Below are 26,934 nucleotides of genomic sequence, written 5' to 3'. Positions count from 1 at the left end.
TCCAGGTCCTTGGCATTGACCGTGATGGCTATCTGCTCCCACTGCATTCTTAGTGTTGATCTGGAGGGTCTCCTGGTCCCATATGGATAGAGGAGCTCTCCTCTCCTGTCTGCTTCCTGTACCAAGATCTCCAGTGCTGAATTGGAGAACCTTGGAGCCCATTTTCTCACCTGTTGCACCATAGTCATGCTTCTTGCAGGTCAGGTGCTCTTTCCCACCCACTTCCAGCACCTGCTCCAGTCAAAACGCACCTCCCCTTTAAGAGGTACAGGCTGGCTTTAAATAACAAACTTGGGAACTTGAACTCATGTTAGCATCTCAAAATTCTGCGACCCTGCTTAGGCATGCTAGTCACTCAACAGCACACTTAGTGCTGACTGTATGCTGCAACAAGGTAAATGAGCAAGCTTTGTCTGCTGCCTGGCTTGGAACTGGGTTAATCGCACATCACGATCCCTGCACCTGCTTTTGTACTGTATTGAATTTCACAGTTAAACATTTAGTGCAGATCCATTATGGATAGCTTGCTGACACCACATTTTAGTGGTAGATGCACTGTGTTACATTGCTCCTCAGCTGGTGTCCTGGGGCAAGTGCACAGAGTCTTCAATCATGTCTCTAAAGAGTAACCTTGGTCTCCCAGGAGGCACACAGACACCTGCCCCACTGGGTGATGGACTGTTGGCACTCTGGACTACTTTTAGAAAGAAAGCAATGTGGCAACTTCCAGGAGAGTGAGCATTCAACTGCACGATGCAGTGTTGCAAAGAAGTCCGACATGCCAAGACTGGAAGCCTTTATATTGACATAGGTGGTGACAGTGACCTGGAGACTTCAAAGGCCATAAGAGTGCAATCTCCTTGGGAAATCTTGCTTGCTCTGCAAACTTGGCAAAACTGCAGTGTCCTGTCATGTACTGTTAACTGTCAATGAGTAACTGGATGTAATTGCTCCACCACAAACTATGATATGCCTATTGCTCCTACATATAGTTGACTGGCCATTTTTGCAAATACTTTATTTGAAGGATTTGCTTGACACTAGCAATGCCGCTTCTGTCTGTCACTTGTTGTCCTAAGGGGGAGATGGGCTGTCTTCATACGGATTGTTTGTACAACTATCTGATTTGCTAGGTCACTTCAGAGGGCATTCAAAACCAACCCTGCAGTGTGGGACAGAAGTCACATGTAAGCCAGACCAGGTAGGGATGGCAGCTTCCTTCCCACAATGATGTTAGGAAACTAGTTAGGTTTTCAACAACATTCCAGCAACTTTCATAGTTTTTTGTGTGGTACTGATCTTTCCGATGCCTCCAGTGGAGATGTTTAGGATCGTTGTGATTCTTGTGCAGTGTCATTGAATTGGCCTGTAGCATCTGACCTGTCCCTCATGGCTTCCTATGTGAAGGGTACTTGCCTCTGCGAGCACTGTTCCTGGATCAAATGAAGCAAGGAATACGTTGCCCTGTTATGCCTGAAGTGGGAATGCCAGGGGGTGTTTGCCATGCACCTTCCATTCTGCCTGACTAGCCTGACTGCCTTCCATTGCCCTCGAGTTACTCCATAAAAACAGATAGTGGGGTAATCCCACATTATCATCTCTAGTATGGGAGGGAGGGTAAATAACAAGGGTCACCCAACAAAAGGCAGGAGCTGAAAATGTTGACAACAGCATAAAAAAACAAATACATTTGGCTGAGAAATAAGCTTTCTGCAGAAGTAGTCCCATTAAATACACTTCCACCAATACCTGCAGCACCAATCTACACCAGACGCTGAACATAGATGAGACTGTTGCTGCAAAGTCTAGCCTGGTATTTAGAGATCAATCTCATCTCCAATTCCTTTGTAGTTTTCTATAATTTTAACAGGATACAGTAGCATAGTGGTTGTTCGTTGGGGATTATGTAACTAGATTAGTAACCCAGAGGCTTAGCGAAAGATCCAGGCTGGGACCAGTGCCCTTGCTTTTGCTAGTTCTGTTGGGGAGTATTTAAACTAGTGTGGCAAGGGGATGGGATCCCAGGAGTAGGATCAGATAGGTCAGATTCACATCAGAAAAATTGAGGTAGAACATTAGCTAGGGACGTTGTGATAGACATGGAGTTACAGGAGAAGCAAAGTTTCAAAAGTGTCTAGCAAGGGAAATTGACAGGGTTAAACTGTTTATACTTCAATGCAAGGAGTATTACAAACAAGGTAGATGAGTTAAGGGCACAGGTAGACACATGGCAGCAGAATGTCATTGCTATAACGGAGACCTGGCTAAAGGAGGGACAAAACTGGCAGCTTAATATCCCTGGTTATAGAGTCTTCAGACACGATAGAGTAGGAGATAAAAAAGGAGGGAGGGGGGGTAGCACTAATGGTTAAAGAATCAATTCCAGTTGTGAGAAGAGATGATATACTAAATGGGTCAACAAACGAAGCTTTATAGAGTGAGCTCAGAAATAAAAAAAGGGCAGTCACAGTACTAGAAGTATACTACAGACCCCCAAATAGTGAAAGGGAGATACAAGAACAAATATGTAGGCAAATTTCTGCTTGTAAGAACAAGAGGGCAATAATAGTAGGAGACTTCAACTATCCTAATATCAACTGGGATTCAAACAATATAAGGGGCACTGAGAGAGAAAAATTCATGCAGTGTGTACAGGAAAATTTTTTCAACCAATTAGTGACAAACCCAACGAGAGGAGATGCAATTCTAGACCTAGTCTTGGGGAACGAAGAAAGGCAAGTGGGTGAAGTGACAGTTGGCGACCATATCGGGGACAGTGATCACAATTCAGTGAGATTTAGCATTACTATGGAAAAGGACAGAGATAAGGCAGGAGTAAAAGTCTTGAACTGGGGGAAGGCAAATTTTGCAGAAATGAGAAGGGACTTGGCTGAGGTGGACTGGACAGCACTGCTGGAGGATAAAACAGTGGGAAACCAGTGGGAAGCACTAAAAAGTGAGATCCTAATTGTACAAAGTAGACATGTCCCCTACAAAAATAAGAGTGGTACTGCCAAATCTAGAACCCCCTGGTTGTCTAGAGGAATACAGGGGAAGATCAAACAGAAAAAGAAAGCGTACAATAGGCACAAAGAACTAAGCACTGCAGAAAGCCTAGATGAATAGAGGAAGTGCAGGGATGAAGTAAAAAAGGAAATAAGGAAATCAAAGAGAGGGCATGAAAAAAGATTAGCAAGTAAAGTTAAAGATAACCCAAAGATGTTTTACCAATACATTAATGCTGAAAGGTTAGTTAAGGAAAAAGTGGGATCTATCAGAGATGAAGATGGAAACTTGTGTGTAGATGCAGAGGCTGTGGGAAGGGTTTTGAATGAATATTTTGTCTCCGTGTTTACAAAGGAAAGGGAGGATGTAGATATAGCAATCCAGGAGGAACACTGCGAGATATTGGACGGGATAGTCATAAAGAGAGAGGAAGTACTCGAAGGGTTGAAATCCTTGAAAGTTGATAAGTCACCAGGGCCAGATGGATTGTTTCCGAGGCTGCTGAAGGACGTCAGGGAGGAGAAAGCAGATGCTCTGAGGATGATTTTCCAATCTTCACTAGATACAGGGGAGGTTCCGGAGCACTGGAGAAATGCAAACGTAGTTCCATTGTTTAAAAACGGATCAAAGGAAATGCCAAACAATAATAGGCCAGTTAGTCTTACATCAGCAAATTAGTAGAATCAATCCTGAGAGATAGGATTAACTGTCATGTGGAAAGGCATGGACTAGTCAGGGATGGTTAGCATGGATTTATTAAAGGAAGGTCTTGCCTCACAAATTTGATTGAATTGTTTGAGGAAGTGACAAGAAGGGTTGATGAAGGTAGTGCAGTGGATGTTGTGTACATGGATTTTAGCAAGGTATTTGACAAGGTCCCACATGGCAGATTGGTCAGGAAAGTAAAAGCCCATGGGATTCTGGGTAATGTGGCAAACTGGATAAAAGGTTGACTTTGTAACAGGAAATAAAGGGTCCTCACTTATCACCCCACCAGCCTCCGCATTCAAAGGATCATCCTCCGCCATTTCCGCCAACTCCAGCATGATGCCACTACCAAACACATCTTCCCTTCACCCCCACTGTCGGCATTCCGTAGGGTTCATTCCCTCCGGGACACCCTGGTCCACTCCTCCATTAGCCCCTACTCCTCAACCCCCACCTATGTCACCACCCCATGCCCATGCAAAAGATGTAACACCTGCCCCTTCACTTCCACTCTCCTCACCGTCCAAGGGCCCAAACACTCCTTTCAAGTGAAGCAACATCTCACTTGCATTTCCTCCAACTTAGTCTACTGCATTTGTTGCTCCCAATGCGGTCTTCTCTACATTGGAGAGACCAAACGTAAACTGGGCGACCGCTTTGCAGAACACCTGCGGTCTGTCCGCAAGAATGACCCAAACCTCCCTGTCACTTGCCGTTTCAACACTCCACCCTGCTCTCATGCCCACATGTCTGTCCTTGGCTTGCTGCATTGTTCCAGTGAAGCCCAACGCAAACTGAAGGAACAACATCTCATCTTCCGACTAGGCACTTGACAGCCTTCCGGACTGATTATTGAATTCAACAACTTTAGGTCTTGACCTCCCCCCTCCATCCCCACCCCCCTTCTGTTTCTTCCCCCTTCCTTTTGTTTTTTTCCAATAAATTATATAGATTTTTCTTTTTCCCACCTATTTCCATTATTTCAAAATATTTTTACATCTTTTATGCTCCCCCCACCCCCACTAGAGCTATACCTTGAGTGCCCTACCATCCATTCTTAATTAGCACATTCATTTAGATAATATCACCAACTTCGACACCTATGTGTTCTTTTGTTCTGCTGTCTGTGACATCTTTTGATGATCTGCTTCTATCACTGCTTGCTTGTCCCTACAACCACACCACCCCCCTCCATTTCTCTCCCCCCACCCAACACCCCCCCCCCCCCACCACCTTAAACCAGCTTATATTTCACCCCTTCCTGGGATTCGCCTAGTTCTGTCGAAGGGTCATGAGGACTCGAAACGTCAACTCTTCTTCTCCGCCGATGCTGCCAGACTTGCTGAGTTTTTCCAGGTAATTCTGTTTTTGTTTAGGAAACAAAGGGTAATGATTGATGGATGCCCTTGCGAATGGAAAGTTGTCTCAAGTGGTGTTCCACAGGGCTCAGTGTTGGGACCCTTGCTGTTTGTATTAAATATTAACAATTTGGACGTGAATGTAGGGAGCACGATTGGGAAATTTGCAGATGACACAAAGATTGGCTGAGTAGTGGACAGTGTAGAGGATAGCCATAATCTCCAAAACGATATAGATGGGTTGGTGGAGTGGGCGGTAAAGTGGCAGATGGATTTTAACATAGAGAAGTGTGAGGTCATACATTTAGGGAGGTCAAACAGTTACAGGGATTACAAAATAAATGGGAATATACTAAGAGGGGTAGAAGAAGTGAGAGATCTTGTCGTACAAGTACACAGGTCCCTGAAGGCAGCAGTTCAAGTAGACAAGGTTGTAAAGAAGGCATATGGAATGCGCTCCTTCATTGGCAGAGGGATAGAATATAAAAGTAAGGATATAATGTTGGAATTGTATAAAACACTAGTGAAGCCACAACTGGAGTATTGTGTGCAGTTCTGGTCACCACATTACAGGAAGGATGTAATAGCTCTGGAGAGAGTGCAGAGGAGATTTACAAGAATGTCGCCAGGGTTAGAAAAGTGTAGCTACGAGGAGAGATTGGATAGGTTGGGGTTATTTTCCTTAGAACAAAGAAGGCTGAGGGGTGACTTGATTGAGGTACAAAATTATGAGGGGAATAGATAGAGTGGACAGGATAAAATTGTTTCCCTTGGTGGAGAATTCTAGAACCAGGGGACATAGATTCAAGATAAGTGGCAGAAGGTGTAGGGGGAACATGAGGAAGAACTTTTTTACGCAGAAGCTAGTGGGTGTCTGAAATTCGCTGCCCAAGTTGGTGATAGAGGCAGAAACTCTAAACTCTTTTAAAAAGTAACTGGATCTGCACCTTAAGTGCTGTAAGCTGCAGGGCTATGGGCTGGGTGCAGGAAGGTGGGATTAGAAAGGGCACCTGGGTGTCCTTGAGCTGGCATGGACAAGATGGGCCGAATGGCCTCCTTCTGTGCTGTAACTTTTCTATGGTTCTAAGGTTCTATCTGGAAATATGAGTTTAAATCCCATCAGAGTCACTGGGGAATTTAAATTCAGTTAGTGAAATAAATCTGGATTAAAAAGCTAGTCTCAGTAATGGCGACCATAAAACAATCAGATTGTTGTAAAAACCCATCCGGGTCACAAATGTCATTTCGGGAAGGAAACCTGCTGCCCTTAGCTGGTCTGGCCTACATGTGACTCCAGACCCACAGCAATGTGGTTGACTCTTGCCCTCTGAAATGGCCTAGCAAGCTGCTCAGTTGTATTAATTCAATGTGCTTGTCGTAGTTCAGGAAGGTAATTTACTGCTACCTTTCTGAGTGCAATTAGGGATGGGCAAGAATGCTGACCTTGCCAGTGTTGCTCACATGTCAAGAATGTATTTAAAAAAAAGTTTATTTTACCACCACAATTTCATTTCAGTGAAAATCAAAGGAGAAATAAAATATGGAGAGAAGTAAAAACTACAAAACCTTTTTCTCCTTTCTCCAACTTTTTCCATCCCCTACCTTCCCCTTCTCCTGTTCTCAGCTACAGTTCCACAGATTGTGGTTACTTTTCTCTACCTCACTCAGGTGGTCATTTTTTTACCTGATCCCAGTGAGTGTCAGCAAGCTATTTGACCAGGTGGTCTGTCAGAGCCAAGCCCAATCCTGTGGAAGCAGGAGTTTAGATAGGAATCAGAAGCAGGAAGCTGGAACAACTCTTCTTGCACAAATCTGGGGAGTTGAGGCCAAAAACAACTAAGATTAGCCTAGCTCAACACAGATCAGGGCCTACATTTTTAAGCCCTGCCAGGGCAGGGATGGAGACTGGCGGGCAGGAGGTTCCTTTGCTGCATTTCACCCCTGACAATTTTCCCAGAGGCGGGTGGTATCCAGTAGGGCTCCCCTCCCTGCAAGCAGAGGGTAACCAATTCACCTTGTTAATGGCCACTTAAGGCCAATTGTCAGAGACCAAATGGGATTTTCCAGTCAATCTCCAGATCCCTGGCAATGTCAGGGAACAGTTTAGCTGCCTCTTGGCAGCAGACTGGGACACCAGCACTCCAGGCAGGCTTAGAGGCCATCTGTAGCTGCAGACCACCACCACAACAGTGGCCCAGCTGCCTGATCTGCTTTTTATTTCATTTTAAATGTCAAAATTGGGGCTGCTTCTAAGCTAGAAGGCCTCCTATTGGCCCTCCAGCTTTGAGAACCCGCCTACCATCCTAATTTAGACAGCAAATCCACTCTCTGGCCTTTAATTGGCCGATTCAGGGAAATCACAGCCGGGTGCCTGTTCCCCACACAGTATGGGCTTCTGACCCCTATTTGAGCCCGATAGCAGGGTTCAGAAACCCGCAGGAGGGAAAATCCTGCTCCAGGAATCCAGCCTGAGATATTCGCTGCCTGTATGTCTCAGCTACCTAGTGGCCTAACCGAGTGAATTATTAAGAGGTTCAAAGTCTCCAACCATATAGCAAATACTTGAAATAAAGTAGAATTTCTCCTGCTGTGTGGAGAACATGAAGCTTAACATTGAGGATTGCAAAGGATATTGGTCTGCACTGCTTTCTATGCAGCCTTCGGGTGGGACCTCAGATCAGTGATGAATATGCTGCTTTAAAGTGGTTGATTGAAACAGGGAAGTTATTTAATCTTAAAATATCTCCAGTTCTGAGGAAGGAACCCAACTGAAAGTTAACTTTTTGCTTCTTTTCAGATGATGACTGAGCGGCTGTGCATTTTCAGGTTTTATTTCAAACTTCCAACTTTTGTGGTATTTTCTTTTAATCCTTGAATGGGAGTTATTCCTCCCGACACTTACTTTGTCCTGTTAGGTCTTACTTCTCCTGGCACCTGCTTAGTTGGAAATAGCAGCTTGGTGGTTGTGTTACCTGCAGATGGCTGACTGGCTGTACGCTGGTCCCTCTGCAGCACTCAGTGCCTGTCCAACCTGTGTCTGCGTCAATCCAAGAGACAGTCGACGTATCTTAAAATTCTTTGCAAATTCACGAATCTCTTCCAGGTTTATTCCATCCACCTCGGTGGGTGCATTTTGAGGCTCTAAAATGGCAAGAGATAATATTCCAGATTGGATTCTTTTGTCAGAAAACAATTAGATTTTTAGCATAACTGGGATTCTTTGAGATCACTTCAACCACAACTTTGACATTGTTAGGAGCCAGCCAGATTCTTAGGGGGCAATTTTAATCCTGCCCATCCCACAGAAAGTTAGTAGGAGGACGGTTAAAATCAGCCAGATACTCACCCACTGATCCCACAGACTCCCATTTTAAAGGGCATCTGCCCGATCCAGCTGCTGGGTCAGGACAGTTTGTCACCTGCCATGGTCTACTGAAAGTTAAAATCAAGGCTTTACAGATCAAAACTAGAAATGCCTGTCAGTTTACTACTGCCATGGTCAGACATGGAAATTTCCTCAAAATCTCTGCCAAAACAGCAGTGTGAGTATGGCACAATGATGAGCTTCAGCATAAATGATCAAGGAAATTCAGGCGTAAGTGACTCAGGCTAGGTTATATGCTACAAACCACTGTTGGTCATTGACACAGCTTTAGCCCCAAGCAAGCCAGCAGCTTGCATGCATTTCCTGAATTTACACTGGTTTTCTGGTGGCTGCAAAAATCCAGGTATAGCAGGGTTATAGGTCGCCTAATACCAGCATGATTGAATGACTCTGAGGCAAGGAGGAATTTGCAAACTTTGCAGATCATCTCTGGAGTTCTGTGGCATTGTTTTTCTGTCTTTTTTTAATCTGTTTCTTTCTGACATTTGCAGTTTTCCGAGTCAGGCCCTCTGAGTTTCTGAAACTGTGAGGTTTTGAACTTTCACCCTTCTCAAAGTGTTCCGAAGGTCTAAGGAGCTGCAAAGGTCTTTCCAATAGGCTTCCCTGTATTCAGTTTTTTTTAACGCAGTTGGAGAGAAGCAGTAGAGGCTGAAGCCCAACAAGTGAGGCACCATGCCAGGAGACTGCACTATCAACCGCAGCCCCCCCCCCGCCCCCCAGAGCGTGTTTGGAGAAGGAAGGGTGTACCAGGATCTTTCAGAAGAGCAGGACGTGTGGAGCTGCATCCTCATGACAGAAGCCATTGGCTACCAGTGTGAAAATCTGCAGGAAGACCTAAAGTCACAGTCTACCTCCCACAGAGTGTTAACAGTAGAGATAAAGATCACCATGCTGCTCAATTTTTACAATTGTGGATTGATACAATTATCCAAGCCAGATCATTACAATATGAACTGTGGGGTTGAGGATCAAGGAGCAGGGGCTGTGGAGTGAAGCTTCAGTTTCATTCTGTTAGCAGGAGGGGGTTCCACTTGTTAAACATGCAGATTGTCTGGATGCTGCCTTGATGCCTTTATCCTCCACCATCACTCTTTTATTCAGCGAGGAAGGATAACTAAGATGGATGGATTGTGGAGAACATTTCTACTTCCTGAATGTATGACTGATAACATCATTTCCATGCCATCCACAATGCAGCACAGGAATGCTTCACAAAAGCAAAATGCTGCGGATGCTGAAAATCTGAAATAAGAACAGAAGACGCTGGAAATACTGAGCAGTTCAGGCAGGATCAGTGAAGATAGAAACAGAGTTAATGGAGGGAACCTTCAGCTTGGCCACCTGTAATATGATGTATGGTGAGGTCAGGCGTGCGTTATTTTGATTTTCAGTTCGGTAGGCGTACAGCTGACTTGGCTGAGCGCCCGCCAAACTGTCAATGGTCTATTAAGGCCATTAAACTAACAATTAAAATAATTAATGCAGCTGCCCCTTCAACCTTAATGTTGGTGGGCAGGCGAAGAACCCAGCCGGCCTTCACATTTTTCATGGAACCTCATCCACGGGCGGGATGAAGTTTCAGGAATGATTTTAAATTTTCTCAAAAATTTTTATTGAAATTAATGCACATGTCCCAGCTCATGTGACAGTTTCACAAGAGGGGACATGTCCTAAAAATCTTTTCAACACTTTATTCAACAGTTAAAAGTTGAAATTAATCTCCCTGAGGCACATTTCTGCGCTCAGAGAGCTTCTGGGTGGGCATCACACTGCTCAGGCCGTAACTGGCCCATCCAGGTAAAATGGCAGCGCAGGCCTGATCCACACCCAGCCTCACACAAGTGGGTAAGGGGATAGGGTGGGTAAGGTAAGTGGGTAAGGAGTAGGGTGGGTAAAATAAGTGGGTAAGAGGATAGAGTGGGTAAGGTAAGTGGGTAAGGAGTAGGGTGGGTAAAATAAGTGGGTAAGTGGGTAGAGTGGGTAAGGTAAGGGGGTAGGGTGGGTAAGATAAGTGGGTAAGAGGGTAGAGTGGGTAAGGTAAGTGGGTAAGGAGTAGGGTGGGTAAGGTAAGTGGGTAAGAGGGTAGAGTGGGTAAGGTAAGTGGGTAAGGAGTAGGGTGGGTAAGGTGGTAGGGTGGGTAAGGTAAGTTGGTAAGGAGGTAGGGTGGGTAAGGTAAGGGGTTAGGGTGGGTAAGGTAAGTGGGTAAGGGTTTAGGGTGGGTAAGAGGGTAGAGTGGGTAAGGTAAATGGGTAAGGTGTAGGGTGGGTAAGAGGATAGAGTGGGTAAGGTAAGTGGGTAAGGGGGTAGGGTGGGTAAGGTAAGGGGGTAGGGTGGGTAAGGTAAGTGGGTAAGGGTTTAGGGTGGGTAAGAGGGTAGAGTGGGTAAGGTAAATGGGTAAGGGGTAGGGTGGGTAAGAGGGTAGAGTGGGTAAGGTAAATGGGTAAGGGGTAGGGTGGGTAAGAGGGTAGAGTGGGTAAGGTAAGTGGGTAAGTGGGTAGGGTGGGTAAGTTAAGAGGGTAGGGTGGGTAAGGTGGTAGGGTGGGTAAGATAAGTGGGTAGGGTGGGTATGGTTAAGGGGGTAGGGTGGGTAAGGTAAGTGGATAAGGGGGTAGGGTGGGTAAGGTAAGTGAGTAAGGGGTTAGGGTGGGTAAGGTAAGTGGGTAAGGGGTAGGGTGGGTAAGGTAAGTGGGTAAGGGGGAAGATTGGGTAAGGAGTAGGGTGGGTAAGGTAGGTGGGTAGGGTGGGTAAGGTAAGTGGGTAGGGTGGGTGAGGGGGTAGGGTGGGTAAGGTAAGTGGGTAAGAGGGTCGGGTGGGTAAGGGGTTAGAGTTTGTAAGAGGGTAGAGTGGGTGAGGGGATAGGATGGGTGAGGGGTTAGGGTGGGTGAGGGGTTAGAGTGGGTGAGGGGTTAGAGTGGGTGAGGGGGTAGGGTGGGTGAGTAAGTGGAAAAGGGGATAGGGTGGGCGAGGCATTAGAGTGGGTGAGGGTTTAGAGTGGGTGAGGGGTTAGAGTGGGTGAGTAAGTGGGTAAGAGGATAGGGTGGGTGAGGGGATAGGATGGGTGAGGGGTTAGGGTGGGTGAGGGGTTAGAGTGGGTGAGGGGATAGGATGGGTGAGGGGTTAGGGTGGGTGAGGGGTTAGAGTGGGTGAGGGGATAGGATGGGTGAGGGGTTAGAGTGGGTGAGGGGATAGGATGGGTGAGGGGTTAGAGTGGGTGAGGGGTTAGAGTGGGTGAGGGGTTAGAGTGGGTGAGTAAGTGGGTAAGAGGATAGGGTGGGTGAGGGGATAGGGTGGGTGAGGGGTTAGGGTGGGTGAGGGGTTAGAGTGGGTGAGGGGTTAGAGTGGGTGAGGGGATAGGATGGGTGAGGGGTTAGGGTGGGTGAGGGGTTAGAGTGGGTGAGGGGATAGGGTGGGTGAGGGGTTAGGGTGGGTGAGGGGATAGGATGGGTGAGGGGATAGGATGGGTGAGGGGTTAGGGTGGGTGAGTAAGTGGAAAAGGGGATAGGGTGGGCGAGGCATTAGAGTGGGTGAGGGGTTAGAGTGGGTGAGGGGTTAGAGTGGGTGAGTAAGTGGGTAAGAGGATAGGGTGGGTGAGGGGATAGGATGGGTGAGGGGTTAGGGTGGGTGAGGCATTAGAGTGGGTGAGGGGTTAGAGTGGGTGAGGGGTTAGGGTGGGTGAGGGGTTAGAGTGGGTGAGGGGTTAGAGTGGGTGAGTAAGTGGGTAAGAGGATAGGGTGGGTGAGGGGATAGGATGGGTGAGGGGTTAGGGTGGGTGAGGCATTAGAGTGGGTGAGGGGTTAGAGTGGGTGAGGGGTTAGGGTGGGTGAGGGGTTAGAGTGGGTGAGGGGTTAGAGTGGGTGAGTAAGTGGGTAAGAGGATAGGGTGGGTGAGGGGATAGGATGGGTGAGGGGTTAGGGTGGGTGAGGCATTAGAGTGGGTGAGGGGTTAGAGTGGGTGAGGGGTTAGAGTGGGTGAGGGGTTAGAGTGGGTGAGTAAGTGGGTAAGAGGATAGGGTGGGTGAGGGGATAGGATGGGTGAGGGGTTAGGGTGGGTGAGGGGTTAGAGTGGGTGAGGGGATAGGATGGGTGAGGGGTTAGGGTGGGTGAGGGGTTAGAGTGGGTGAGGGGATAGGATGGGTGAGGGGTTAGGGTGGGTGAGGGGATAGGATGGGTGAGGGGTTAGAGTGGGTGAGGGGTTAGTGTGGGTGAGTAAGTGGATAAGGGGATAGGGTGGGCGAGGGGCTAGGGTGGGTGAGTAAGTGGGTAGGGTGTGTGAGGGGTTAGAGTGCGTAAGGGGATAGGGTGGGCGAGGCGTTTGAGTGTTATCAATGTTGGCTAACGGAAGAACAATATAAAAGTCAGACAAAAACATGAAGCACTATAATTAATTGGCATACATCACTTGCTCCATAATTTCCTCATTCATCTGCACTATTTAAGGGTCCCAATGCCTATTACAATTGCGCAAGTCTCAGAGAAATCTCAGCCAACATCAATGGAACTGTCACAAAGCATACAGAAAAATTGTACAGTAACAACCAAAAACAAAAAGGAGAGAGTCAGCAACTCAGCCCAGAATGTTACTCTCCCTGTAGAGACCAACAATTTCTCAAGAAGAAAGGAATCCCCATGATGCAGATGGAAAAAAAACTGCTGTTCAAAATTTCACTTAAAACTTTTACTGTAACAAACCAACTAAAATCAAAAACTCAAACATTTAATTAGCGGGCAAAGGATGTTTCAAATAAAAAAGTAAATTGCACTTTAAAGAGTCAATACATTAAAGACATGCCTCACGTAGTTACAAGCACTTGTGTTACTTCCCACACAAATATGGGACCACATGCAATCTCATTCTTTCCAATTCAGCCTCAGCTATGTAAGATCTCTCACTTTCCACTCAATCATTTTGGCCATTGAGTCACATTCACCAGCAGCTGTATTTCATCTTAAGTCAATGAATACAGTTACCACTGAGAAGGCACACATTTACAAACCTTGATGGAACAGAATCCCCAGACTCCCTTCTCCAATCTCTTTAAACAATCTGGTGGGCTCTGGCAATACTGAATCAGCAGCAGTGGGTCTTGTCCAGTCCACCATCTATTGCACTTCCTGTCTTCAGCTCTCTGCTCTTTCCAAGTGCATAACACACAAAGTAACTCTGCTCTATTCCCAGAGACCTGCTTCAACACCGGGATCTGTTTGTAGACTGCCAAACAGGAAAATATTCCATCCAGAGAGAACCTTGGTTGTTTCTTCTTTACACAAATTCTCAGTGTGCTCTGAACTGCCAAACAGAAAACACAGGCTGGCGTAACCCCACTGGAATTAGCTTTTTACCATTAATTTTTAGCTGCTCATCCCCATGGCAACCACAAGTCATACAAGACACCTCCCAGATTTAGAGATCCAAGGGGCTAGGGAGAATGAGGAATTGAAGGAAATTAGTACAAGTAAGAAGGTTGTATTGGAGAAATTAGTGGGACTGAAAGTCGATATTCTACATCCCAGAATGTTGAAAGAGGTTGCTATAGAGATAGTGGATGCATTGGTGATCATTTTCCAAAATTCTATAGATTCTGGAATGGTTCCTGAAGATTGGAAGGTAGCAAATGTCACCTCACTATTTAAGAAGGGAGGGAGAGAGAAAACAGGGATTTACAGACCTGTTAGCCTTTCATCAGTAGTAGGGAAAATGCTAGAATCTATTATAAAGCATGTGACAAATGGATACTTGGATAATCATGATCTGATTGGGTATAGTCAGCATGGATTTGCAAATGGGAAATCACATTTGATGAACCTGGAGTTTTTTGGGGAGGTTACTAACAAAGTTAATAAAGGAGAGTCAGTGGACGTAGTAGATTTTCAGAAGGCTTTTGATAAAGTCCCCCACAGGAGGTTGGTTAGCAAAATTAAAGCACATGGGAGGCAATATACTGGCATGGATTAAGGATTGGCCAACAGGCAGAAAGCAGAGAGTAGGAATAAACGGGTCATTCTCACGTTGGCAGGCTGTGACTAGTGGGGTACCACAAGGATCAGTACTTGAGCCCCAGCTGTTCACAATATATATCAATGATTTGGATGTGGGGACCAAATGTAATATTTCCAAGTTTGCAGATGATACAAAGCTAGGCAGAAATGTGTGTTGTGAGGAAGATGTAAAATGGCTACAGGGGGATTTGGACAGACTTAGTGATTTGGGGGTGGGGCCCGCTCACCGAGGGGAAAATGACCCGGGATGACCTCGGGAGGAATCCCCAACATCATCCCGATCCCTTTAAACTTTGAGGAAGATGGGCAGACAGTGAAATCAGCTGTCCGCCCGCCGACCTGTCAATGGCCAATTGAGGCCACTGACAGAGTAATTAAGATCATTAAAGACCTTTCTGTCCAACCTTAAGGCTGGTGGGCAGGTCAGGAGCTCCAGCGGCTTCTGATAAAGCATGAAACCTCATCCACTGGCAGGATGAAGTTTCATGTCCGTTTTTAAAAAGTCTCATAAAGTTTGTGTGTTTCTTATTAACATGTCCCATCTCCTGTGACATTGTCACATGAGGGGGACATGTTAATAATTTTTTAATTTTTCGACTTTTCTTACCTGTCATTAATCTCCCTGAGACAGCACTTAGTCTCAAGGAGCAGTGTGCTCTTTCGTGCGCATGAGTGAAGGAGCTCACTTTGACAGATGGGGAATCCCCCCCCCCCACACAGGGAGCACATAGCGCTTCCCATCGGGGATGCTGCCGGGTGGGCGTTAATCGGCTCGCCCACTCAAAATGGCAGCGGGCCCTGTTTCAGTGGCGGGATCGGCTGTCCACCTGCTGCCATGCCAGTGGGGCCCACATGCCATCTGAGGGCAAAATTCTGCCCTGTGAGTGGGCAAGAACATGGCAGATGGAATAGAATGTAGAAAAGTGTGAGGTTATCTACTTTGGTAAAAGGAACAGATGCGCAGAGTATTTCCTAAATGGTAAGAGGTTAGAAAGTGTAGATGTACAAAGGGACCTGGATGTCCTTGTCCATAAGTCACTGAAAGCTAACATGTAGGTCCAGCAGGCAACTGGGAAGCTAATGGAATGTTAGCCTTTATCACAAGAGGATTTGAGCACAGGAGTGAAGTCTTGCTTCAATTGTATAGAATCTTGGTTAGACCGCACCTGGAGTACTGCATGCAGGCTTGGTCCCTTTACCTCTGAAAGGATATTATTGCCATAGAGCGAGTGCAATGAAGGTTCACCAGACTTGTTCCAGGGATGACGGGACTGTCTTATGAAGAGAAATTGGGCAAACTGGGCCTGTATTCTCTCGAGTTTCAAAGAATGAAAGGTGACCTCATTGAAACCTACAAAATACTTAAAGAGATAGTCAGGGTAGATGCAGGTAAGATGTTTCCCCTGGCTGGAGAGTCTAGAACCAAGGGACACAATTTCAGAGGGAGAAGCCACTTAGGATGAGATGAGGAGAAATTTCTTTACTCAGAGGGTTGTGAATCTTGGAATTCTCTACTCCAGAGGGCAGTGGAAGTTCAGTCATTGAGTCTGTTTAAGGTAGAGATTGATAGATTTCTGATTAACAATAACGTAAAAGGTTATGGGGACAGTGTGGGGAAAAGGCACTGAAGTGTTTGATCAGCCACGATCGTATTGAATGGCGGAGCAGGCTCGATGGGCTGAATGGCCTACTCCTGTTCCTAAACGGGCATTTCTTGGAACTAATGATGCAATAACAATGCTAATGGTGCAATAGTCAGGAAGCCAATTAAGAACCAATTAAGTGTTCTTTCAGAATACTCCCCAGCCCACTTTGGTCTTAAAGAGACATCGCAGAAAAGAAAATACAGGTTCTTCCCAGTACATGGGTCATCAAAAGAAACAGTTAACAATAAATTGGCCATGCAGTTATGACACAATGTAAAGCAATCGTGGAACATGAGAAGGAGCAGGAGGAGGTGGACTTAGCAATCAGCTGGTCACACAAATCTTTGAAGAACTATGCCCCCCCTCTCCCGGTGGCAAACAAGCCTTTCAGCTTCTTCATCTGACAGCTTCATTAGGATCAGCGAGGTGGAAAGGTACAGCTGAAGTTGCACACGAGGGGTGTAAGGTCAAGTCTCTTGACTCACAACAGGCAGCTCCTAAAATGGAACTGCTGCTGGCTGCATCTCTGCAAGGAGCTTCTTAGCAGCCCAGTCTCACATACCAAGTTCCATTGACACAGAGCCAAGGGGCCAGGGGTGGTAGAAGGTCAGAGCCCTACGAAATGCTTCCACCCTGAGAATGAGCAGCATCTGCCACCTGCAGTGCGACTGACACTGTCCCACTGGATACTAAATCTGCAACCATAGGCATCAGCTGAATGGCTAGTGCCATGCCAGCAGTCACGTCTGCAAAGCCCTGAGTAACTGCTTGAGTTAAAGACCATAAGGCACAATTTAATGTGCCCTCCAATCTGTCCCAAGTGCTGCAAATGCTGCAGTCTGGGCTTCCATGGAGGAGTCCACAATGTTGACATAAATCACAGGAATGTTCTGTGTGACCACAGCTGGAGCAGATAGTCCCCAAAGCTTAAATATACTCGTGATGCGCCTGCAGCATTCATCCTTTAAGGGGTGGACCTCTGAAATATGAATCCAATGCCTCTACACTCCTTGGACCCCTTCTACCCAGTCTCAATGGAGAAGTGGGCTCAACATCACTTTCTTCTGATTCCCTGGTCCCCCAAACTGTCAGTTATCTGGGTAATGTTGTCTCACTGGCTATCTCCTGGCGCCTGTGTACATGTTGGTACCTGTGACAAAGGAATGAATGGTGGTGCTGCGGAATCAGGAAAGAGGAGAGGAGACTGGTTCTCTCGCTCCCTCCACATCAGCATCCTCACAGAGGTGTGCAGGAATGAGAAGGTGAAAAGGGACTCGTACAGGTTCTCCCTGGAGCTGTTCCTCCTTCTCCCTGTCCTCCTTTTCCTTCTACTCCTCCCCTTACAGTCTTAACAAGACCTTTGGGAAGAAAGTTCATGTGATCAGAATGGTTGAGCATGTGCTTCTTTTCAGTGGGAGCAGGGGGAGAGGCTGGCTGTGTGATCTGGTGCAGGGCTGCTGTGCTGTGATTCCAGAGGCGTAGGAACTCATCTCACTAAGGCCTGATAGCCAGGAGCAGGAGGGCTTTCTCCTCATGGGGGTCAAGTTCTCAGGCTCCCTCCAACTTGTGACTTTAATCTCCTGTGCACTGTCCACCAACTTGCCCCTGCAAAGATAAAAGACAATGTGGGTAAGGCTTAGATTGCTGACTTGTCAGAGAAGTGCAGGTGTTAGGTGGCCAGCCTCTGGGATTGTGCTAGTGAGTTGCTGTGTTATTAGGGAGCTTTGCAATGGTACATACTACAGCATCGGCTGATATAGCCTTAAGCTGGGTTTTCTCCTTGCAACTTATGCTGCCTGACTGACTTTAGGCTGCCACTGTCCCACTTTTTAAAAACTCATTAAAAAACTAAGAGATTAAATATATTTGTCAACACCAAGGCACCAAGTGTCTACCTGAGTAAACACCTAGCTAACACACAATGGCCATAGTTTGTGTTGCCCATCTCACATTTTAAAGTCCCTATAGGTACAGCTCAGCAAGGGACTGGTCTGAATGAGCAACACTTTTTAGGCAGCTGGTAAGCAGAGAACATGTTAAAATTACTTATGTCCAAATCTGTCCTCTGGATGAAAGGAAGGGCATGGTGAGTTTCTTATCTTGTGAACTGTTGTCACTGAATTTCTTATGAGACTGTCACACCTCAGCTCGCTCTCTTCTGGAAGAATCTGATCCCCTGTCCTCAGTGAGCATCTCTGTGAAAGTGGAGATGCTGTTGAGACACTGGAAACAAATTATACAGTAATATTTTTAATCAAAAGAGATTGGAGGGAGAAAACTGTGCTCTACTTACCTGCAGCTCTAAAGGCTCATTCTGAAGAATGAAGTCCATTCTGACCCTTTTATAATGCTGCCCATGTTTCTTGTGGCCCTATAGCACCTATGTTACTTCCAAGCAACTCTTCATATATTCCAGCATATACCCATGGGATTGTCAGGAAATGTTGCTCTAAGTTGCAGTTGGTAAGATTTGTGTGGAGATTGACACAAAGTTTGGAGTAAGAAAAGATTTATTTTTGTGAATTTTTTGGGGGGTGGAATATATAATATAGATGACCAACCAAAATGAATAGAGTATTTCTTAAACAGTGAGATACGCAGAATGATGTTACACTTTTCAGAGAACACACACTGGTCTCTAAAACCACGTGAGACTCTTGACCTTGATGTGTTAAAAAGATGGAATCTGGTTCTGTGCTTGCAGTGGAAGAGCAGTTTTCGGTAGAAACAGCACATTAACTGAGGTTGCCAGTCTTACTCTTTGGTAGTCTTGTTCTTCTCCTAGCAGTGATGTTCAAGGCTAAAACATTCCCAATAAGACTGAAGTATGGTGAAACTTAACAGCTCTGGATGGTAATTATAATATCAGTTTCATCTTAGAGCTTCAGCAATGCAATTAATTCACAAGAACACAAGAAACAGGAGCAGGAGTAGACCACACGGCCCATCGAGCCTGCTCCACTATTCAATACGAACATGGATGATCTTTGGCTTCAACTCCATTTCCCACCCGCTCCCCATATCCCTTAGTTCCCTGAGAGACCAAAAATCTGTCTATCCCAGCCTTTAACCCTCTGGGGTAGAGAATTCCAAAGATTCACAACCCTTTGAGTGAAGAGATTTCTCTTCTTCTCAGTCCTAAATGATCGGTCCCTTATCCTGAGACTGCGACCCCGTGTTTTAGATTCCCCGACTAGCGGAAATAATCTCTGTGTCCACCCCATCAACCCCCTTCAGAATTTTGTGTTTCAGTGAGATCACCCTCATTCTTTTGAACTCCAGAGAATATAAATCTAACTTACTCAGCCTCTCATCATAGGACAACCCCTTCATCCCAGGGACCAATCTCGTGGGCATTCACTGTACCGCCTCCAGTGCAAGTGTATCCTTTCTTAAATGTGGAGACCAAAGCTGCACACAGCAGTATTCCAGATGGGGTCTCACCAAAACCTTGTACAACTGTAGCAAGACTTCTTTATTCCTGTACTCCAATACCTTTGCAATAAAGGCCAACATGCCATTGGCCTTCCTAATTGCTTGCTGCACTTGCATGCTCACTTTCTGCGTTCTTTGTACAAGCACACCCCAAGTCTCTTTGAACATCAACACATGCAAGTTTCTCACCATTTGAAAAATATTTTGCTTTTTTATTCTTACAACCAAAGTGAATAACTTCACACTTCCCTACATTATATTCCATCTGCCATCTTGTTACCCACTCACTTAACCTAGTCTGTATCTCTTTGCAGCTTCTGTGTCCTCCCCACAGCTTCCTTTCCCACTTAGCTTGCTGTCATCAGCAAACTTAGATACATTACTCCCTGTCTCTTCATCTAAGTCATTAATGTATATTGTAAATAGCTGAGGCCTGTAGTTCACTGATTTCTCTCTCCCCCTTTTCTTGAAAAGTGATGTAACATTTGCCAACTTCCAATCTAATGAGACCATTCCTGAATCTAAGGAATTTTGGAAAATCATAGCCAGCACATCCAATATCTCTGCAGCTATCGCTTTTAGAACTCTAGGGTGTAGGCCATCAGGTCCTGGGGATTTATCGGATTTTAGTGCCTGTTTCACCAATACATTTCTCTGCTGATATTCATTTCCTCACTCTTTTTAGCCCCTAGGTTACTGCCTAATTCTGGTAAGAAACCTGTGTCTTATACTGTGAAGACAGACATAAAATTTTTGTTCAATGCAGAATCACAGGATCTTTACAGTGCAAAAGGCTATTCGGCCCATCAAGTCTGCACTGGCTCACTGAAAGCGCATCCTACCTAGTCCCACTCTCCCGCCTTATCCCCCTAACCTTGCACATTCTCTCTTTTCAGGTAGCAATCCAATTCCGCTTTTAATACCTCGATCGATCCTGCCTCCACCACCCTCTCAGCAGGATTGGGGGTGGATAGGAGGAGGTCGGAGAGGTCAGTGTGGATGGGGGTGGGATTCTCAGGAATTAGGGAATGTGCACCTTCACCTGGACATTACGTAAAGAAAAGGGTTGTGTCTGGAAGGTGACGGTAGGGAGGTGGAAGATGATGCTGGGGGGCGCGGTCAACAATGATGGGAGAAAGGAAATGTGTGACTGGGGGAGGGAAAAAGACAGAGGGACCTGACAAGATACTGGACCACGAGCAGAGTTTTGTAAATCGAAAGTAAGAGGAGCCTCGCATTGAACGGGCACAGATAATTCATGGGAGTGAGATCAGTGGGTCAGCTCAGATGGACAACTGAGAGAGAACCCCAGCAGGCAGCATTGAAAATGTCTGGGACAGTAAGATAAGTGTGATGGATGGAGGCTCGGTGTGTGTAGGAGAGTGAAGGCTCGGTGTGTGTGGGAGAGTGAAGGCTCCGTGTGTGGGAGAGTGAAGGCTCCGTGTGTGTGTGGGAGAGTGAAGGCTCCGTGTGTGTGGGAGAGTGAAGGCTCCGTGTGTGTGGGAGAGTGAAGGCTCCGTGTGTGTGTGTGTGGGAGAGTGAAGGCTCCGTGTGTGTGTGTGTGGGAGAGTGAAGGCTCCATGTGTATGTGGGAGAGTGAAGGCTCCGTGTGTGTTTATGGGAGAGTGAAGGCTCCGTGTGTGTGGGAGAGTGAAGGTTCCTTGTGTGTCTGTGGGACAGTGAAGGCTCCGTGTGTGTGGGAGAGTGAAGGCTCCGTCTGTGTGTGTGGGAGAGTGAAGGCTCCGTGTGTGGGTGTGGGAGAGTGAAGGCTCCGTGTGTGTGTGTGGGAGAGTGAAGGCTCCGTCTGTGTGTGTGGGAGAGTGAAGGCTCCGTCTGTGTGTGTGGGAGAGTGAAGGCTCCGTCTGTGTGTGCGGGAGAGAGAAGGCTCCATGTGTGTGGGAGAGTGAAGGCTCCGTGTGTGTGTGGGAGAGTGAAGGCTCCGTGTGTGTGTGTGGGAGAGTGAAGGCTCCGTGTGTGTGGGAGACTGAAGGCTCCGTGTGTGTGTGGGAGAGTGAAGGCTCCGTGTGTGTGGGAGAGTGAAGGCTCCGTGTGTGTGTGTGGGAGAGTGAAGGCTCCGTGTGTGTGGGAGAGTGAAGGCTCCGTGTGTGTGGGAGAGTGAAGGCTCCGTGTGTGTGGGAGAGTGAAGGCTCCGTGTGTGTGTGCGGGAGAGTGAAGGCTCCGTGTGTGTGGGAGAGTGAAGGCTCCATGTGTGTGGGAGAGTGAAGGCTCCGTGTGTGGGAGAGTGAAGGCTCCGTGTGTGGGAGAGTGAAGGCTCCGTGTGTGGGAGAGTGAAGGCTCCGTGTGTGGGAGAGTGAAGGCTCCGTGTGTGTGTGTGGGAGAGTGAAGGCTCCGTGTGTGTGGGAGAGTGAAGGCTCCGTGTGTGTGTGTGGGAGAGTGAAGGCTCCGTGTGTGTGGGAGAGTGAAGGCTCCGTGTGTGTGGGAGAGTGAAGGCTCCGTGTGTGTGGGAGAGTGAAGGCTCCGTGTGTGTGGGAGAGTGAAGGCTCCGTGTGTGTGTGTGGGAGAGAGTGAAGGCTCCGTGTGTGTGGGAGAGTGAAGGCTCCGTGTGTGTGGGAGACTGAAGGCTCCGTGTGTGTGTGGGAGAGTGAAGGCTCCGTGTGTGTGGGAGAGTGAAGGCTCCGTGTGTGTGGGAGAGTGAAGGCTCCGTGTGTGTGTGTGGGAGAGTGAAGGCTCCGTGTGTGTGGGAGAGTGAAGGCTCCGTGTGTGTGGGAGAGTGAAGGCTCCGTGTGTGTGGGAGAGTGAAGGCTCCGTGTGTGTGTGCGGGAGAGTGAAGGCTCCGTGTGTGTGGGAGAGTGAAGGCTCCATGTGTGTGGGAGAGTGAAGGCTCCGTGTGTGGGAGAGTGAAGGCTCCGTGTGTGGGAGAGTGAAGGCTCCGTGTGTGTGGGAGAGTGAAGGCTCCGTGTGTGGGAGAGTGAAGGCTCCGTGTGTGGGAGAGTGAAGGCTCCGTGTGTGTGGGAGAGTGAAGGCTCCATGTGTGTGGGAGAGTGAAGGCTCCGTGTGAGTGGGAGAGTGAAGGCTCCGTGTGAGTGGGAGAGTGAAGGCTCCGTGTGTGCGGGAGAGTGAAGGCTCCGTGTGTGTGGGAGAGTGAAGGCTCCGTGTGTGGGAGAGTGAAGGCTCCGTGTGTGGGAGAGTGAAGGCTCCGTGTGAGTGGGAGAGTGAAGGCTCCGTGTGTGCGGGAGAGTGAAGGCTCCGTGTGTGTGGGAGAGTGAAGGCTCCGTGTGTGGGAGAGTGAAGGCTCCGTGTGTGGGAGAGTGAAGGCTCCGTGTGTGGGAGAGTGAAGGCTCCGTGTGAGTGGGAGAGTGAAGGCTCCGTGTGTGAGGGAGAGTGAAGGCTCCATGTGTTTGGGAGAGTGAAGGCTCCGTGTGTGTGGGAGAGTGAAGGCTCCGTGTGTGCGGGAGAGTGAAGGCTCCGTGTGTGCGGGAGAGTGAAGGCTCCGTGTGTGTGGGAGAGTGAAGGCTCCGTGTGTGGGAGAGTGAAGGCTCCGTGTGTGGGAGAGTGAAGGCTCCGTGTGTGGGAGAGTGAAGGCTCCGTGTGTGTGTGTGGGAGAGTGAAGGCTCCGTGTGTGTGGGAGAGTGAAGGCTCCGTGTGTGTGGGAGAGTGAAGGCTCCGTGTGTGAGGGAGAGTGAAGGCTCCGTGTGTGAGGGAGAGTGAAGGCTCCGTGTGTGTGTGGGAGAGTGAAGGCTCCACTTGTGTGGGAGAGTGAAGGCTCCGTGTGTGCGGGAGAGTGAAGGCTCCGTGTGTGGGAGAGTGAAGGCTCCGTGTGTGTGTGGGAGAGTGAAGGCTCCGTGTGTGTGGGAGAGTGAAGGCTCCGTGTGTGTGGGAGAGTGAAGGCTCCGTGTTTGTGGGAGAGTGAAGGCTCCGTGTGTGGGAGAGTGAAGGCTCCGTGTGTGGGAGAGTGAAGGCTCCGTGTGTGTGTGTGGGAGAGTGAAGGCTCCGTGTGTGTGGGAGAGTGAAGGCTCCGTGTGTGTGGGAGAGTGAAGGCTCCGTGTGTGAGGGAGAGTGAAGGCTCCGTGTGTGTGGGAGAGTGAAGGCTCCGTGTGTGTGGGAGAGTGAAGGCTCCGTGTGTGCGGGAGAGTGAAGGCTCCGTGTGTGCGGGAGAGTGAAGGCTCCGTGTGTGGGAGAGTGAAGGCTCCGTGTGTGGGAGAGTGAAGGCTCCGTGTGTGGGAGAGAGCTTGCCCGAGGCTCCGAAAGGCCCTGCCACACGTACACTTCTCTCTCCAGAATCACTTGTGTGCCTGCTGCGTGCAACTAATCTACTAGTGGGGTGGGGGGAAGGAGGAACGGGGGTGTGGGTCTGTAGTGGAAGGACTCACAAAGCCTGTCAGTGAAGTTGAGAGACAACATTACATGTTATTCAGTGAAAGTAAATATATTTTCAGCTTATAAGATGTGACAAAATGTGTTCACCTGTGCAACCACCTGTGATCAGGAATGTTTATAACTTTTCTAGGCCTACCACTGCCCTGACATCCACAGCAGGGGTGGAGACAGCCTGTCCAGTGGTTGGCCTTTGTCATGAGTCCTCTGGAGATCCGAGTCTTTGAGGGCTCTGGCTTGCTTTGGCTGTCTTCCTGTGGGCCGGCTGCTCCCTCTGTGATGACAGAGGTTGAGGTTGAGAGGGTCACAGGGAAAGGAGACTCAGAGGGAGAAGACAGCCTCTGAGATTCCTGAGTGAATTCCCAGGGGTGTCCAACTGCTGCTCCTCCTCCTTTTGGGTGCCCACGGGCCTCGGCCTGACTCCTTGAGGGGAAAGAGGGATGTTGAGGTGCCCGGTTTCCCCCCTCGTGTTACCACTGCAGGAACTCAGCCATGGTTACTGTGATGGAGTGCAGGTCTGTGCGCATCTCCATGTTCTGCTGGACCAGGGTCTCCATGGCGTCCACCAGGCTTCCCATGGAGACCTCCATACATGTACATGTGGCACTAATTCATCAGAGAACAGGCAGACACACTCGTCTGACTTGCGTGTCACTCTGTTGGAGGCTTCCAACAGCTCTGTGTGATGTTCCCCCGCCTTCTGCTCACTCTCCAGGATGAGTTGAAAGGCCCAATCCAGAGGCTGGTCATCTGACTCAGACCTCACAGACGCCTCTCCCCCAGCAGTTCTCTGAGTGCCAGGGAACTCGGCTGAACCTGCCTCCTCCTGCTTCAGACACGTGTCTGTGCAGTGACCACCACATAACCAGATTGTGAACCCGAGCCTGCTCTAGATCCAGGTCCCACCGGGGTGTGTGTCTCTGCGCTGGTGGAGGGTGTGGGTAAGCGCTGTGACTGGTCTTCCAGGCTGCTTATTTCCAGCTCTTCAATGGAGGAGGTGTCCTCTTGGCTGGAGGTGAGGACGTGGATGGAGCTGAGGGACTGGCTGGCTGAGGGTGTCGGACACTTGGCAGAGCTCCCTGTGAAGCAAAGCAGAGATAATGAGTGCATGGCAGCAGAGTCAAAAGCAGGAGAGAGAGCACTCACAGTTACACAGAGAGAGGGATGATGTGGTGCAGAACCCTCATGTGGGTGTTCGCCACTGGCCTCACTGTCACTGCAGGCACAGTCCATGTCCTCACCAGTCATCGCGATGGCTCACTCCTCAAAGTGAGTGAGATGCCTAATGTGGGCCACTCCCCCCCTGGTCTGGGACCTCTCCCTGCTGTTGTGAGCCAGCTTCTCCTGCATGGAAACAGATGGAGAGAGTGTGAGCAGGACACATGGCACTGTGTGGGATGTTTGTGTGGTGAGCGGTGTTATGGTTGGGATGAGGATCTGAGCTCGAGAGGGTATGAGCCTGATGGAGATGTGAGGGTGTGTGTGAGAGTTAGTGGTGTTGTCTCTTGATGTGTGAGATCCCTGTGGGTGTGTGCTGGGTTTGTGAGTGTGTGAGTTGAGAGTGATGAGGTGACTTACCCTGGTGGAACGGAGGAGATCATTCATCCTCATCCTGCACTGGATGGCTGACCTCCTCTGTGCTCCGGTGGCACTGACCACCGCTGCTACTGCCTCCCAGGCTGGATTGGTGACCCTGGTGGACCTCCTGAGGCCAGAGCGGGGGTAGAGAACATCGCTGTGGCCTTCCACTGTATCCAGCAGGTACCCTAGAGAGACTTCACTCAATCTGGGGGCTGCTACCTTCCTGGCTTTCAGGGCCATCTGTTGCCTGGAGCAGTCCTGGTCTGTAAACATGAAGTAGGCTGCGCTTTAAATATGGCACCCAGAGTGAGGAAGCACTGAGGTCACAGTGTGGTGGGCAAATCCAAGCCTGCCCACCTGCAATCTGGAGGGTTTCCCACGAATGCATTATTAATGAGGCAGGAGACGCTGGGAAGGGGCTGCCATTGCAGCCAGTGGGTAAAATGTCTTTTTTTACAGCCGCTACCGCACTTAGTGCAAATCTGGGATGATTCCATCCCTTGTTTATCAATGGAATGTATTTTTATTGAAGATATTAAATTGTTTCTTTAAAGGTTTCCCACCATTCATTTCCCTCCATACCCTTTAGTCTATTTACCAATTAACCTTAGCCAGTTTTCCCCTCATATCTACGTATTGGGCGTTGTTGAAATTTAAGATTCTGGTTTGTGATTGGAGTATGCCACTTTCAAACTCAACACAAAATTCAATGTTTTATTGTTAATTCATTCACGGATACTGCATTGGGACATGGACTGCTTCTGTATCTGAGGAGTCATGAATGGTGCTGAACATTGTGTAATCATCAGCGAACATCCCCACTCCTGACCTTATTCTGGAAGGGAGGTCATTGATGAAGCAGCTGAAGATGTTGGGGCGGTAACTGGCCAGGTTGGATTTGTCCTGATTTTTGTGGACATGACATTCCTGGGTTCCACATTCCACATTGCCAGCTAGATGCCAGTGTTGTAGCTGTACTGGAACAGCTTGGCTAGGGGTGTGGCAAGTTCTGGAGCACAAGTCTTCAGTATTATTGCTGGAATATTGTCAGGGCCCATTATTATGATCACTATTTCACAGAGGATCTTTTGCCATAATCCTGCTTTATTACACAATACTAGATCCAAGATAGCTTTATCCCCAGTCAGTTCCACAATGTATTGTTCCAAGGAACTGTCACAACAAACAAAAACATTCTACAAACACTCAGTATGGTGTCACTTTGCCCAGCATCCACAGTCCTCACTGAAGGCTGCAAGAAGTCCACCATGAGAACTTCTCATTTCTGAGTTAGTTCAGTCTAGTTTATGAAGAGGTAGCTTAAATCAAGTCTCCTTTTTGAAGAAATATAAAATGCAAAATGAGGACAATACTGTATGCCAGTTTGGAGTAAACTTAAACTGAAGATAAGCTAGCTGTGCCATTCAACTCAGTTCTAATTCAGGGAAGAAAAAAGCAGAAGCACTTAAAAAACAGATAATATT

At 48.0% G+C, this 26,934-nt stretch overlaps 1 protein-coding gene across 1 annotated transcript in view; it reads right to left on the bottom strand.

Annotated features, from left to right (window-relative positions):
* pou6f1 (POU class 6 homeobox 1) overlaps window positions 1-26,934 on the bottom strand; it is a 305,810-nt gene that overhangs the window by 21,727 nt on the left and 257,149 nt on the right. The window contains exon 7 of the mRNA XM_041180184.1: window positions 8,045-8,213. Within this exon, the coding sequence (XP_041036118.1) occupies window positions 8,045-8,213 (169 nt within the window). The remainder of the gene's footprint in view (window positions 1-8,044; window positions 8,214-26,934) is intronic.

This window comes from Carcharodon carcharias, chromosome X (genome assembly GCF_017639515.1).
Source record: "Carcharodon carcharias isolate sCarCar2 chromosome X, sCarCar2.pri, whole genome shotgun sequence".
NCBI classification, from domain to species: domain Eukaryota; kingdom Metazoa; phylum Chordata; class Chondrichthyes; order Lamniformes; family Lamnidae; genus Carcharodon; species Carcharodon carcharias.
The sequence above is the reverse complement of the archived record's forward strand: the minus strand, read 5'-3'. Positions and strand labels throughout refer to the sequence as shown.